This window comes from Dicentrarchus labrax, unplaced genomic scaffold, assembly GCF_905237075.1.
Source record: "Dicentrarchus labrax unplaced genomic scaffold, dlabrax2021, whole genome shotgun sequence".
Taxonomy (NCBI): domain Eukaryota; kingdom Metazoa; phylum Chordata; class Actinopteri; family Moronidae; genus Dicentrarchus; species Dicentrarchus labrax.
Window position 1 is genome coordinate 27,340,702 of NW_026136721.1, and position 15,810 is coordinate 27,356,511.

The following is a 15,810-nucleotide window of genomic DNA, read 5'->3' on the forward strand; positions in this document are numbered from 1 at the left end:
AAATCAGCGTCAGAAAATGCAAAGCTGTAAAACTGTGAAATATTTTAGGTACAGCATGGCAGAATGACTCAGCGAAAGGCTTCAGCAAAACAACCTGAAAGCATACACAGGACATTATAGCCAGAGATTTTCCCTGCACCAGCGTCCTTTGACAGCACATTCCTTATCAGCTCATATTTACACAGCACTGCCGCCTGCACCATACATAGATGCGGTGGGATAGTGGGTCAGGCCGGAGATATCATTGGTGAGGAAGGTCAATATGAGGCTTTGACGTTCACCAGCATGATGCAAGGAAGAGCAACCTTCTAAGAATATCCTCATCAAGTGACAAGCATCACCATTATTGCCTTTCCTCATTAATCATCCCGTTGATATAAATACTGGGAAGGTTCCAGTCAGCTATGCCCGGTATTTAATTTCCACTGTTTTTTTTAAGTGTGGTCTATTAAATCATGGAGATAAATGTCGATGTAAACAGAAGAACTGTTCTTCTTTATTTTGCTGCTTTAACATCTTAATATGTGTAGAAAGGGATTTTTCAAATAGTGACAGCTATGGCTTCCTCTCTGCATTGCAAAGAATTCATGTTAGGAATGATGTATGTTTAAATGTATTAATAACTTTTATCATTCCTACCAGATAGCGGCAGCCTGTGCTGTAAATCGACACATCACAGTGGCTAGATTGCTGTTTCAGTGCAGGACAGTGAAGTGATCTCAGCAGGATGTTGCAAATCATAATTTGACAGGGCCTGATAGCCACATCCTCTTTGACCCTTGCTTGCAACACTTGGAAAGGCAGCACTGATGCTTGCAACACTTTTAATCTAATAATATATCAAATGTTGTACAAGGGATATTTAGTTACTGTCAAACCATAATGTGTCAAAAGATAAATAAACATGGAAGAAAAGCAGACATAAAGAGCATGGATTTTCACAAACACCCATTCCTATATTATGGACAGATATCAAGTCATGTAGTTAGAGTTATTTAGAAACAAAACAGTGTCTTGTTGTAAGAATAAAAACCAAACATTAGAACTTTTTTTCCCCGTAACCTTAACTTTACTTCAGGATTTTTGCAAGAAACGACTGCCTAATAAAAACCTACAGCACTAACCAAACAGTTTTAGAAAGGTAGCGGGATTCACTTCAGCATTGTGAAAAACCCACAGGTATTTGCTTGGCACAAAAACATTAAAACAATTTAGAAGCAATGTATAAGAAAACTAACTATTGTTTATGTTGACCCAATCTAAAGCACATGTATTTTCCTATTGGAAACGCAATCGTGACGGCTTGTTGTATGTGGGTCTTTGCAGGCAGCTGCTGTCTCCTCTTCCTTGTACACTTTACACTGAATCTTTTAGTGGTACTGAGTACTGTACCGAATTGGTCTCCTTTAGCCCCTGCAATTCATCCTATAGGGGGACGTGAATGTCTGTAGCAAATTTCAAGAGAATCCATCTAATCGTTTTTGAGGCATTTCAGTCAAAGCCACAAATGTAAACCTCACAGTGGCGCAAGACAAAAAGTCATGGTATCACCAAAATCAATTGGATACACCCTCCGGTCACCATGGACGTCTATACCAAATCTAACGGAGTTCCACCAAAATGGTTGGCCGACAATACGACACAACAACATTGCGTCCCTGGAGCCACGCCGCTAGCGTGGCTTAAAAGAAAAGTACAAGGAAAAGGAGTGCTAGTAACTCAATGACAACTTGGCTAGGGGCAGCAACAGCTTTGCCATATGAGAGCAGATAAGAATAACCGCTGTAGCCATACATCATAACTCCACACCCTGCAGCCCTCTAACTGCCATAAATCAAGGCTGAAGAAAAAGGACAAAAAGAGAAAGAAAGACAGAAAACTAGGTGATATCATAGTTAAGTGAAAGGGATACGGGGAAAACCCTGCAAGGAAAGAGAAGGGAAAGAAATGCAGAAGAGGCAAATAGATGAACACACCAAACAAAAAGAATAGTAATACCATGAAGGAGTCTTAAAGGAGGGGAAGGAGGGAGAGTGAGAACAGAGAGGGGGTGAAAGGCCTCAGCTTCTAGTCACAGGGGGCCCCGGCTGTGGCACCATTAGCCAGTAAATCTCCTGGTGACTGTTGACACGGGTGACATGTAAGATCCCAAAACACAGTTAGGAAGTTGGGGTGTAACATGGCTGTGTCAGTCAGCATGCAGTCTTACTGTACATCAGAGTACACCTACTGTACTGAGGAGGATTCTAACAGACAAACAAATACTCCTACATACACATTTCATTCTAGCTCTTTTCATTCATTTTCCCTTTCTGGGTATCGTTGCACCCTCAGGGGAAGTGCCCCTCAAGAGCAGGCACCTCGCAGTAGAAGTCTGCAGGTTATCGGGCTATCTGAGATTGGGTTGGATTTCTGCGGAGCTGGGAGTGGGGTGACGGAGGGCTTTGAAAGGGGATCCCCCTGGAGCCTTCCCTCTCACGTACACACCTGTCTGCTCGGGATACCACTCCACATCCAGGCCCTGCTCTGTCTGTGGCTCTGGAGTCTGGAGTCTCCAAGGAAGTGCATTCCTGTCCCGGCTCTGAATGATCACATAACACTCAACCCACTGGGGTCTATGATCCCTTTCCAGTGCTGGATGACTATATTGTTGCTATTGGAAAAAGCACAGACTCAACTTATCTGAATGCAAAGGCTCTATTCTCTCTTTCTTTGCATCTGTTAATCAGTAGAGGCTGATTAGTGTTGCTGTGAAATCTGAGGCTATCTGTCACCTACAATTGACAAGGCAAGGAAAAGTCTAAAGATCTGACATGTATATAACACTAAGAAATGAACTACAGACGTCTCAACACGTCTGACAGTAAGTAAGGTTTTTTTTCTGTTAGCCTGTGGCTCACTGGGCCCATGCCTGATGGACAAGGATATATGTGAGCTGTGTATCCACTTGTAAAAGCAAGTATTTATTGCCTCATTATCCCACACTTTGAATGGCCGCAGGGAGTTTCTGACCTGGTCACTTGCATGCAGGTTATTGCTTTTCTACTAGAAATTCCCAGCAGACCGACAGAGTGACCCAAGTTGAACTACAGTTTGTGTTTGAGGTCACTGCCTCAAACACGACATTTAGTAAAAGTGAAGCAAATAAATAAAAGAAATCTCCCGTTCTTTCCGCCCATAAATCAATGTTCCTTCATCTCTCTCTGCAGCTCTCACACCAAAACAGTTTGATTCCTAAGATAAATGCCTTTGTGGGTCGTCATATTATTAAAGGTCCACATGTATCAGTTTCTGTAGAAATTCTAAAATTTTGCTAAAATGATGGACTCATTATGTTTAATATCATTATAAGTGCTCAACATCAGCATTTGGGAAATATCTATCTGCTAAGATAATGCTAAACATGTTGCAAACTATGTATATTTCATGGCATAAAATAATGATCTCTAGATTTCTTTTTCTATATAGACTCAAATATTGCAGTGACATTGGCAGTCTAATTTAATTTGATTTAATGTATTTTGTACACGACCCACCAATCTGTGAACACACACCACATTGCAGCTTCCTCATGTTCATTCATTGTTTTTCTTCTGCTTCTGTCATGTGAATGATTTATTCACCTCCAACACATTTCTGCAGAGGTCACAAGCCAGAAAGTTTGCTTGATGTGTCCTGACTTGATAAAGTTACACCAACTTTCTCCTCAAACTCTGGAATTTAACCGCTGACCAGCAGGTCTACGCTGAGACCCTTGGTGTGAAACTGAAGTCCACTTCTGACCTCTTACTATGACACACTTCAGCTGTGACTGGCCACACACATACTATTACTACTTGGCAGAGCACTTTCAAACCTCTGATAAATATCTTGATGTATCTGTAGATAGATATGCACAGTTGCAGAAACAAACACATAACCTGCAACATTTGAGCTATATAAAGTATGCCAAACTACTACACTACTCCTGGAAGATATGTTAATGATGTAGATTGAGTGTATTTGTGTGTGTGTGTGTGTGTGTGTGTGTGTGTGTGTGTGTGTGTGTGTGTGTGTGTGTGTGTGTGTGTGTGTATTTGTGACTTGTAAAGAAGCATCGGCGCAGTGCATGTCGTGGCAGATACCTTTTAAAAGCTGCTAAGACCCTTAAGCTGCTGCCCATATCAGTGCATCTGAGGGGTATTTCCTAGAGCAAGGTCACACTCAAACTGTGTTAAACCTAAGAACTCAATTAGATAAATAGTTTTGAAAAAGCTTTGACTAGGAAAAATAATGATTACGCTCTATATATGGTAAAAAGAAAATAATAATAAGAATAATCTCTGTTTGGATCTGGATCTGTTTACCTTTCGGTGTCTGTCTCTCTAATGTGTGTGTTTCCATAAAGCCACTTTATTTGGATTAATTCCAAACTTCATTCTATTCCATTCAATTAATTCACATTACAAAATGAGGAAAAGCGTGCTGACAGAAACCACTTTTCAGGGGATAATCTTGGGTGCAAATCTCTAAAGACCTGGAGTTTTGCTTCTCACAGTTCACCTACTTAGATTTATAAGCAGATAGGCTGACCAACAGCAGGCTCTCAACCTGCATGTCCCTACATGTCCAGGATAATGCTACCTCCACCCAGGAGTCACCTCTTCAACACTTCACATTAGTGATTCCCCGGTTGGCTTAAATGGCTGTTATCTGATCTTTTTCCGGATGTGTCTGTGTATTTGTTTGTGTGTGTTTGTGCCTATGTGTGGTGGTAAGTGTGCAGGAGAGCATTTGTTAACCATTTTATTTGTGAAATAATATATACAATAATAATAATATAATAATGTGTATGCTATTAATTACATGTATGTTGTGGTGTGAGCTCAAGGCGGCACTGTCTGTGGCCTTTACATGTGAACCGTGGTCATGCGGAAACACGGTTTTGTTTTATGTCCCAGCCTGCACCACTGCACCTGGTTCTGCTGACTTGGCTGGAAGCTTATAGGATGTGCAAAACCAAACACAAAAAGGACTGTTGAGCTAATTGAAGCCCTTGTGTTCCCTTCCAGTGGTTAAACCTCCATCTAAAGACAGAAGTGCCAATCAGCTTTGCTTCAGGTAGATTAATAGGTCACAAATGAAAGGTAAAGAACTAAAAATACTGGTGAACAGTAGAGATTAAAGAATAATAATGGTTGTGTTATCTTTTTAAATCAATGTCAGAGCTACTGACCCTCATTAAAGATAAATTATCACCTACTTCACTTACAGTTTGGGGAAAAAGTTAATTACTGGAATCCAGTCGAGGCTAATAAGAGGCTTCACTTTGCTGACAAAAAGACAGTAATTTGACAAAAAGACACATCCTCCCAGTCCTGCCTTCTCAATGGCCCTGATGGTGATGATGGTACATTCACCAACATGGCCCTCAATCGTGCATAATTATAGACTAAACTTTCCCTGCTGCACTGATTGCATTTCCAAATCTTCTTTTGTATTTTATAGCTGATACTAAAATAGCAATGGCCACCTGTTGCATTTTATTGCTTTTCATTTTCTATATTTATAATGCTGTTCAAGTAAATCTACCCAAGAGTTAGAGTTGACACGATTATACGGTATATCCTCATGTCTGTACCATGCATATATGGTTCATTTAAGAGAATTCTTTAGGATAAACAGGATGAGAACATGTTCACAGATATTTTTAAATGAGAAGACCACCAGATTGTCATGTTATACCTGTAGATATTAATAACATTGTAAAAGTGAAGCTCATATGGCAGGGGAGTGTAAGGGAAGATAATATTCAGGAAATAGACAGAGTTACTGAAAACCAAAGTGTAAGAGTGGAGTGCCTGAGTGAGATGAGGAATGGATATAATTCAAAATGTAAATGATTCTATTGGATATTGATGGCTTGTAAAGTACAAATTAGAGACTATAACAGCATCTCTTCATTTGGGTTATGCAGAAATTCCCAGTATTTCAAGAATCGTAGCATTCTTTTACACCATTCACACAGTTGCAGGTAATGATCGGTAAAATAATTTTTGAGGCCAAACCTAAACTTTTTTCTGAGATTGATTCCAATTCAATTCAATTCAATTTTATTTGTATAGCGCCAATTCATGACAGAAGTTATCTCAGGACACTTTTCAAATAGAGTAGGTCTAGACCGAACTCTTTAAAACATTCCAGAAGAAAGTATGAACTGAATAGCTCATCACACCTACCTTTAGACATTTCACAGGGTTGCTTTAAGCACAGGATGAAAGGGGACATTTGAAAACTCAAAAAAGTACCCCGAGGGAAAGGATCCTATTGTTCTTTAACAATAAAGTTTAGAGCATGAGGTTGTCCCACCTCTTTTACTTTTACCAACCCACACTCAGTGTTTGGCTTACGTCCCCTTTGACCCCTGTTCTTTAAATCTGCTACCCTTCCAGTGGGGCGAAAAAGAGATGGCGGTTCTATACTGGGTGTCAGTCATGGCCAACTGCCTTAAGTCTTTGTGATGCAAACACTTGGGAGATTGACAGAGAGCAGGAAGTTTCAATTTTAAAAAGCCATTAAAATCTCAGATAAAGTCTGAGGACAGCCTTCTGGCAAATGATTCCTGAGTAATGGGCTCCAGTTTGATGTCAGCGCATAAAAGTAGGATATATCAAAAGATTCCTACCGTTGTCTTCAATTGTGAAGTAGAAGATATCACTCGTGGCGTTGCTTCCATCCAACAGCACGTAACAGATCTTCATGTCATCGATATCAGCTGTTGGTACGACAAATATAGAGAGATAAAGTGTTAGCTGAAAACGTTAGGTAAGATAACTGTGACGACTAAAGCTGCTTTTACAAGGTTTAAGTTACATTACAAGGCCACAGGATATGGGCCACAGGAGACATGTTATGAAGCATTCAGGATTGTTTTAAGCAGTCTAAATATTTATAAGTTAGAAATATCTATTACAGGGATATAATCTACAGTTATTATTATGATGATTAGTAGTTGTAATATATATAATCATATACACCCCACAACTAATCTTTAGTTGTCATATTAGAAAGACCTTCTTTTGTTACAATTATTATTCACTACTATAAAAATATTACTCCATATCAGTGTTATATGATAATGAACCTTAAACAGTATTAAATTATTATTTTTGCCACTTGCTGCAAAACACAACATTGACTTGTTCAAAAAATAAAGTTGATATGGCTTACATGTTAGCAAGCAGTTGCCTATTTACATATCCAGCTGACACAAAGAAACATTACTTAGCATGTGTTTCTGGCCAGCTGATACATTTAAGTCCAATGTTCTCCTTGTAGCTCTGTTTTGGACTCCATCAAATCCTTAGAAAAAATATCTGACTCTTCAGTCACTAAATGCTCCACTATGTTTACTAGCTGCTGTAGATTGTTTGTTGTGTACAGTGGGTTTATTTGAGCTTTTTGGCTGAAAACAGCTGCCTGCTACTGCTGGGAACAGGGTGAGAGTGGTAAGCAAAACAGTAAAATTGTGGGCCATGAAACCAAAACAATAAGTGAAAAAGGCTAAAATGCTTCATAAATGTGAGGGGAACTGCAGTCAGGTGATAATTGAGTAAATTTACCTGATAATCGAAATGCATTTATTAGTGCAGCTGAAAAAGTCAAAACACTGTTAAAAGATTAAATAAAGATTAAATGGGGTGACATCAGCTTACCTTGTGTGAAGGTCTTGATACTGTCGTTGCCCAGGGCAGTGTTTATGATGAAACCATGCAGAGGAGCCTCAGATACAGAGTATTTCAGGACTCTCTGGGAACTGTCACGGTCCTCCGATCGAAGGGCCTTGCTGGTGATCAGGAAGCCAAGGTGGCCTGTTTGGAGGACCTTCAGTGAGGCAGCAGCTTTGTTAACCACAATCTGGGGCACACCATTGTCCACAGTGTTGATGTGAATTGTCATCATCTGGGGCTTGCGGGTCTCATACACAGTGTCAGGAAAGACATAAAAATCATTATGAGTGCCATCTGTGACAGTGAAGGAGAAGCTGTCTTCGTTGGTCTCAGTGCCATCGTGCTTATAGCTGATGAGGTTCTCATTTAGGTCCTGCTTCGAAAAGGTTGTGATTGGTTTGGTGTTGTTGAAAAGCAGCTGCCCGTGCACTGGCACTTGGGTGACTATGAATCGCAGTAGGTTGTCTGGGGTGTCCCGATCCTCAGCTGTCAACTCAAATGGTGTGATGAGCTTGGTTTCTCCCTCCTCCACAACCAGTTTGCTGATAGTCAAGACAGGTTTTTTATTGTCTACATCAGTGATGGAGACTCTGAAGGTACGGAATACAGGATTGTAACCGTCTGTGACCTCAAATTCAAAGCTGTCCATTTTCATCTCATCATCAGAGGTGTGGATGTAGTAGATCTTGTTGCCAGCAAGCTGCAGTTGGGTGAAGGTGGAAATGGGAACACCTGGGTGGTCAGTGCTCTCTAAGTGGCCTCTACTAGGTGCTCTTGTGATGCTAAAGCTGAGGTATTCATCAGGACTGTTAATATCAGTGGTGCTGAGGAGGTCAGTGGTAAGCGTTACTTTCCCTCCTTCTTTTAGAGTCACACCTTTGTTGATAACATCTGGAAAGACCATGTCAATGCTTCCAATGTTGATGTAAAAGTAACGGTCAATAAGGGGGTTGATGCCATCTGTGACATCAAACTTCAGCAGATCACGGATTCCCTCCTGGCCTGTGTGTACGTACTGGATGAGCTGTTTGTCGAGTTCGTCCTGTGTGAAGTTCATCCCGAGGGTAATATTACCCAAAACATCCCCAAACTTGCTGATACGCTGAAGGTAGCCTTGGCCTGGGCCGTAACGCACAACGTATGTCAGCTCTTTGTCTTCAGAATCAAGATCTGTAGCCTTCAAAACCCTGTTGCTGATGACTTTCGTCTCTCCAATCTCAACATCAAGGCCATCATTTATAGCCATCCTTGGTGTCTCATCGTCAACAGGAATAACCATAATAAGAACTGTTTTTTCCACTGTATGTTTCCCATCTGAAAGTCTGATTTCAAAGCTGTCCTCTTTGGTCTCTGAGTCATCATGTTCATAGACAATGTTGGATGCCTCTTTGATCTGTTCCAAGTTGAATCCTTCCACAGGGATAGTGCCAGTGGTTAGCTGCTGAACTATTGTGCCATGTTTGGGGTTTTTGATGATTTCAAAGTGCAGCTCATCCCCAGGGATATCAGCATCAGCTGCATTCAAAATTGGTGTGTCAATAACCAGACTCATGCCCTCCATTACCACAAACTCACGGATGAAAATTTCAGGCTTCTCGTCATTGGCTGGAATAATGACTATGGGGAAGAAGTGGCGTTCAGAGAAGTTAATACCATCTGAGCAGCGGAACGTGAAACGATCTTCCACAGGTTCAACCCCTTTGTGGATGCTTTGGACATAATAGACATGGCTGAGGGCAACATCTTTAATGCTGAATGCAGTGATGGCTGTACCAGCCCTGGACTTCTCAGAGCCTGTGGCTGGGGAGATGTTCTCCACATACCCAGATGTTGGTTGGACGATGATGGTGCACAGAATATCATCATTGTCAGTGTCAATATCCTCGGCTTGGATGTGGTTGAGTGTAATGACATTCTTCTCACCTTCCACTCCAACAAACTGCTCTCCAACACTGACAATAGGTGGAATGCTATCAACAGGAAGGATGGTGACATAAACTGTCACACCTTGGACCTTGTTTCCACCAACAACCCACTGATCAGACAAATCAGACAGAGTAAGGTTGAAGGAGTCATACTCTTTGATCGGTCCGATTTCACCGGATGTGTGAGCATACACTACTGCCCCAGTGATGATGTCTTCCTGGGTGAATCTCTCAGCAGGAGCACCATGGACCAGGATTTCACCCAGCCTAGGAGGTTCTTCAACAATGAAAGTGAGCACGAGGTCATCTGTATCTTCATCACGGCCCTGAATGACATTACTTGTTATCTCTGTTGCTCCGTTCTCCAGTACATCAATGGATGCTCCAAGCAGACCTGCTGGGAGCATAATCGTGGGGGTCTTGTCATCGACTGGCTCAATGGTGATCTTAATGATGATGGGTACCTCATGGAAACCGTCACTGACATCAAGCTTAATGACATCACTGAGGGATTCCTCTCCCCCGTGGATGTAAGTTAGACGACCATTTGCGATGTCTTCAAGTATGAATGTTTCACCATTTGCCATGTCGATCCCCAAATACTGCAGCTGCCCATAAGTAGGAATCTGGGTCACGGTGAAGATGATATTTTCATCATCTGTATCTGTGTCTGTGGCATGCAGCTCTTTCCTAGTGATGACATATGTTCTTCTTTCCATAACAGTGAACCCTGTGTTGGTGATAAATGGGGGTTTGTTGTCAACTGGCTGTAGGAAAATGGTGAATAGTCCATCTGCTGTGTTACCAGCAGTGTCTTCAACAATGAATGTGAACTGAGCCACTTTTGGAGTGATGCCCAACTCCTGGTCTGGAGGCTTGTAAGCTACTTTGTGGTGATTAACCTGGGCCTGTGTGAACTCTGTAATTACAGTGTCAGGGCTGTCAGTCAGCACAATTTCACCTAAGGGGGCTGGATTATTCTCATCTGTGTCAGTTGGGGTCTTAATAATGGTGTATTTCAGGTCCCTGTCATCTGAATCTAGATCGCTATAACACAAAAATTTCTTCTTGAAGTGTGTCAGCTCATATTCTTGAACTGTCATGTGAAGGGTTGTGCCCGGAAAAAGCTCTGGGGCAAGGTCATCGACGGGATGGATTTTGATGGTGAACATGTGTTCACCTGATTGATTAGGAGGGTCATTATCATCTTGGACCCGGAACACAAAATGATCAATCACAGTGGTGGTGCTATGGGCTCCGATGTGACGATAGAACAGCTTTCCATCAAGAATATCCTGCTGAAACCATTCAGTCACCACCTGCTCAAACATCTCATCTGTCTCGCTGAACTTCCAGAGAGACGGGTCAGAGGGAGGCTCCACTTGCCTTAGCAGGAGCTCTCCTACAGTGGAGTAGGGTGCTTCCAAGATAAACTTAATGGTAGAATCTTCTGAATCAATATCTGTGGCGCTCAGGATGAAGGGAGAAATCTGCATGACTTCATTCTTGAATAGCACAAGGCCAGTGTTAGCATTGATAATAGGTGGCTCATCATCAGTGGGAGCAATAGTGATGGGGAACAAAAACTCAACTTCATTAATGCCATCAGTCATTCTAAAAATTATGTTGTCACTATAGGTATCACTGCCATCATGCTGGTACACCACAATGCCAGCGTCTAGATCGGCAGGTGTAAAGAATTTCCTGCGAGCTCCGAGCATGGTCAGTTCTCCATGCTTTAAGCCATCAACAACGGTTATTCTCACATCTTCCAGGTTATCTTCATCACTAATCTCTAAATTCTGGGAGCTGGAGAGGGCTCGGGACTGCCCTTCAAACAATAGCTGCCCTGTATTTTTGGTCGCTACAGGAGCCAAAGTATTCATAGGTTTCACCACAATCATAAAAGCAAATGTATCAGACACAGCACCATCAGTGTCTACAATTTCAAGCTCTAGCTGGAAAATCCTCTCTTCTTCTGAGTCCTCTGAGGGTGGTTTATAAGCTATTTTAAGATCTTTGATGTCTCTCTGATAGAAAGACGTGATAGGCAGGTTCTGATCATCTGTGCTGATGATATAACCCTGCTGAGGGCTCAGTGGTGAAGTAATGTTGAAGATTAAATCATCTGGGTCAGATTCAACATCTTCAGCAGCCAGCATGTCACTTGTAATAGCTGTCATCACAAACTGATCAATCTCCATCATCATCATGGCTACAAAGCTGGGCTTAGGAGCGGTATTTTCTGCACCCTCTCTGATTCTAACCATCATTTGGAAATGCTCTTGCATTATGGTGTTGCCTTCATTATCCTGCAGCTCTACCATCATTGGAATATAGTCTCTGTTTGGTGAGTTGGTTTTAGCTGTGTGCTTGTAGCGAATGCCCTGTTTCACAAACTCATCACAGTCGACCATTTGGCCATTTGAGGGGTTATTCAAAAGAGTGCCATACCTGGGAAGACCTCCAGCGCCGACCAGAGTGGCAATCTTACACTGTGTGACACCATCCTCAAAGGAAAACTCCAGGCCCTTTTTATCAATAGCGTTGCTGTCACCACTGAGCTTTTCAACATTAAGGGGCATATTCCTGGTGAGGATCTCAAGCTGCTGGAAAACCACCTCCACTTCCAGCATGAAAGGGATGATAACCGTGTCCGTCTGGGAGTCATAACGAAGCTGCAGCTTCACACGATCCTTGCTGGGGCTACGAGATCCAAAATGAGTGTATTTCACTTCATCAGGTCCAAACGAACAGGGGAACTTTTTAGGGGTCAGCATCCCAGGTTTCTGGGCCAGTGGGTCATTGTCCAAAACTGTGATGTGGCAGCGGTCACCAGGCTGCACTTCTGTTACCAGGTCATTCACAGGGTCCAGAAACACAGACCTCCCAAAAGGCACCCTGATCTCATTGTTAGCAATGATAATGTTGTCTTCATTAGGTCCAGATCTGTAGCGATAAAGGTGAGCTGGGTCAAACGGCTCTGCATCTATTGAGGCAAAACAGAAGCTGAGAGTAAATGTTACAAGCAGGCATCTAAAAAGTGCCCACTTTTGACAAAGTGGGGAACTTTTCAGACAACCAGCCATATCCACTGCTAGTTGCCTTGCGATTTATTTCACAAGTCAGCAGTAGCAGGCAGATTCCCGTCCCAAGTGGGGAAAAAGCCTAAAAAAAGAAATCTCTCTGTGATGGTTTTGGCCTTGGAGTTTGTCCTCTGTGTTTCTATCTGTTTCTATGTGGCCACACAGAGACACAAGTGTGGTGAATGCTGCAGGGCTGTGCAGGTAATAATGAAACAGTAGACAGTGACAGGCGCAGACTCCTCCTTCTGTCAGCACAGGGAGGGAGCCTCCTCCCATGGCTAATTTAAGATAGACCATTGGACAAGACTGTGAAAGTGCTCCCTCAACCAACACCCACCCTTCTCCCCTTCTCTCTCTGAAAAAAGTGGGGGATAAAATCCAGTGCAAAAGCAGATCATAACCTAATTCAGTGGAATTTGGATGATCAAATACATTTTCTCTGTCTCGATGTTTTAATTTATTTAGGTTTACTTTCTAATTCTCCACAATTTATTTATAAAATCTAAAAAATATATCAGTTGATCATTCCTTGATATTGGCATGCTTTACTTTTGGAAATTACTGTGCACATAAGAACTTAATTGTGCCCTTTAAGGGGTAAATGTTACGTTAAGTAAAGCAAAAAACAGTCATTTCTGTGAATGATAAATGCTTTGCTCAGTATGCAGTTGATTCTGCAAGTCGTTTAAAAGTTACTTTGAAGTGCTCTGATGAATCATCATTGACCTGTGTGATTTCAAAAACTGCTTTGGATGTAAACTATGTTAATGAAGTAAGCAGTCAGTAATCAGTAATAGCAACACCCTCAAAGTCTCCATGTCAAGACCACTTCTGGCATCCCGGCTCTAGGTTGTGAAGAGTGGACTCATTCTGCAGAGCACAACTCAACCTCTCACAACTCTCAGTTAAAGGATGACATGCACAATGTAATTTATTGTAGATTATTTTTTCCTGTTTGTTCTATGGTATAAAGAATAAATAAATGAAATAAATCTGGCATGAATTTGAGTTCTTACTCAAGCTTCAACAAACAAAAAATTAAGTGTATTACCACAATCAACACAATCAGACGATAAACGACCTGTGTGAAATAACCATCCAAAGGCCTTTGTGTTCTGCTTATGAGGCAGAGTGCCTCTGAGGTCACTTCAGTGGGACACCTCGGCACCGAAAAGGCTGTTAGTCCCACACTGAGGGACAATAACCTGGCATCAGCTGACAGGACAGGTGTATGGACACTGTTTGGTTTCTCACAGAGAAGAGAAAACACAACACAGCTCAACATACTGCTCAGATACTTTAAGATTTAAGAAGCGAGTTCTCTATCAATCTTCAGTCTTAATTGTTAATACTGTACACATTCTCACTGGCGGTAAGGCAGTCACTACAGGATTTAATCAATGCAATATCCAATCTTGAAAATCCCTTCCTTTATTATGACAGGGTCTAATTAAACATATTTTGTAAAGGCAGATGTTATCTTTGGTTTTAAAAGTGTAAAACATTAAACATGATTCTAGGGACACAAAACATTTTTATTTTAGCAAGGAGAGGTGAAATCTGTGAAGAAAATACATTGCATAGGCATGGAGAAATCAAGCAGTCATACTGGATGCAGTGAGAATGTGAGAATGTGTACTCAGTATGGTGCACAAGGTCATGTTAAGATAAAAATACCTAGTAGCCTTTTATGGATCATCTTTTGAGTTGGGCCTGACACTTGATGAAGTGATCCGTGTGCATTGCTCAAACATTCTCACACAGTTCTTTCAATTGTAATGGTTGACATTTTTGAAACTTTTGGAAAGTTTTATTGTTACGGATGTCAGTGATGATATATTACTGTATAGCAGGGCAAATCTTACATGAAGTTCAATTTTTTAATAGATACATATATCTGTAAATGTAGCAAGTTAACAGCTGAAAAAAAGTTCTCATCAATAAATGGACAAGAATGCAAGACTGAAAATCTGTTGTAGGAAAATATTGTGATGGCTACCTTAAAGCAATTAATAGATGAAGTCTAATTTGATACGTTGAACAATTTATAGTATAGATATATAAAGTATATTTCTGTAGTTTCCTCTGTTTATTGGACATGATAATGCTTTAAGGACAACACTGTGAACCACTCAGCAACCTTCTCCTAAGCGTGGGCCAAATAGCAGAGATGCCATATGCATCCAGGCATTCTGTATCACACTTTTCATTGCATCCCCTAAATAAATCTTGCCCTCCTCACTTGACAAGCCAAGAATAAAAAGGGGACACACACCGTGGGGTGTAACTATAGAAACAAACACACCAAGCTTTTTATACTCTGTTACTCCTGGATTTCACTCACATTCTTCCCATGGCAAAGAAGTGCACTGCAAAATATCAACCTATGGACTAAAAAGTCAGATCTCGATCATGAATCCAAATTCTCTTTTAAAAGACAAAATGATAATGTTATAATGTAATGATTCCTAAACCTTTTAAGGAAAAAATCAATGTACCTCTCCAGCATTAGGTGATTGGTTGATAAAGAATGGAAAACAACTACTAAACGTGTTTTCTTTGAATCAGAAGCATGGCATTCATTGAGCCATTAGTTTGGCTTTGTCCAGATTAGATATTAAAGACATGCCGTGCCTTTATTGAGCGTCTATGGTAAACAGAGAGAGAAGTTGGGCCGAGGCCAGGCCATGCTGCCCAGGATCAACTCTTCATCCAGGGGGCAGCTAATGATGACAGCAGGCAGTAATGACCTTATGATAAATGGAAAACAAAGTCCAAGTGGATCTTTTCCCTGTATCCCTAACAGCCACCCAGCCACGTTTGTCAAGATGAAGCCCCGTTCAGATCCTCCATCACTTTCGTTAAGCTTTTTAGAAAGATGTTTGCCTTAAAGGTTCTATTTGAAACTTTTAGAAAACCCTTGTTAATAGTGACACCAATGGCCGTTAAGTGAACTGCAGTCACTGTCCTGTTGCTCCGTACACAGTCCGTAGGTGAGTGAGCGGCATCCTGTGCTTTGGCCATACGGTGACAAACATTGGACCAGTAATTCTCTACTGGCTTTTGACCCACATTTTCCCATGGTCATCA

At 41.4% G+C, this 15,810-nt stretch overlaps 1 protein-coding gene across 1 annotated transcript in view; it reads right to left on the reverse strand.

Annotated features, from left to right (window-relative positions):
* frem3 (Fras1 related extracellular matrix 3) overlaps nucleotides 1-12,898 on the reverse strand; it is a 30,452-nt gene extending 17,554 nt beyond the window's left edge. The window contains exons 1-2 of the mRNA XM_051383905.1: nucleotides 7,695-12,898; nucleotides 6,665-6,754 (exon numbers count right to left, since the gene is read on the reverse strand). Coding sequence (XP_051239865.1) covers nucleotides 6,665-6,754; nucleotides 7,695-12,723 — 5,119 coding nt within the window. The 5' untranslated portion in view covers nucleotides 12,724-12,898. The remainder of the gene's footprint in view (nucleotides 1-6,664; nucleotides 6,755-7,694) is intronic.
* Between the last annotated feature and the right edge of the window lie 2,912 nt (nucleotides 12,899-15,810).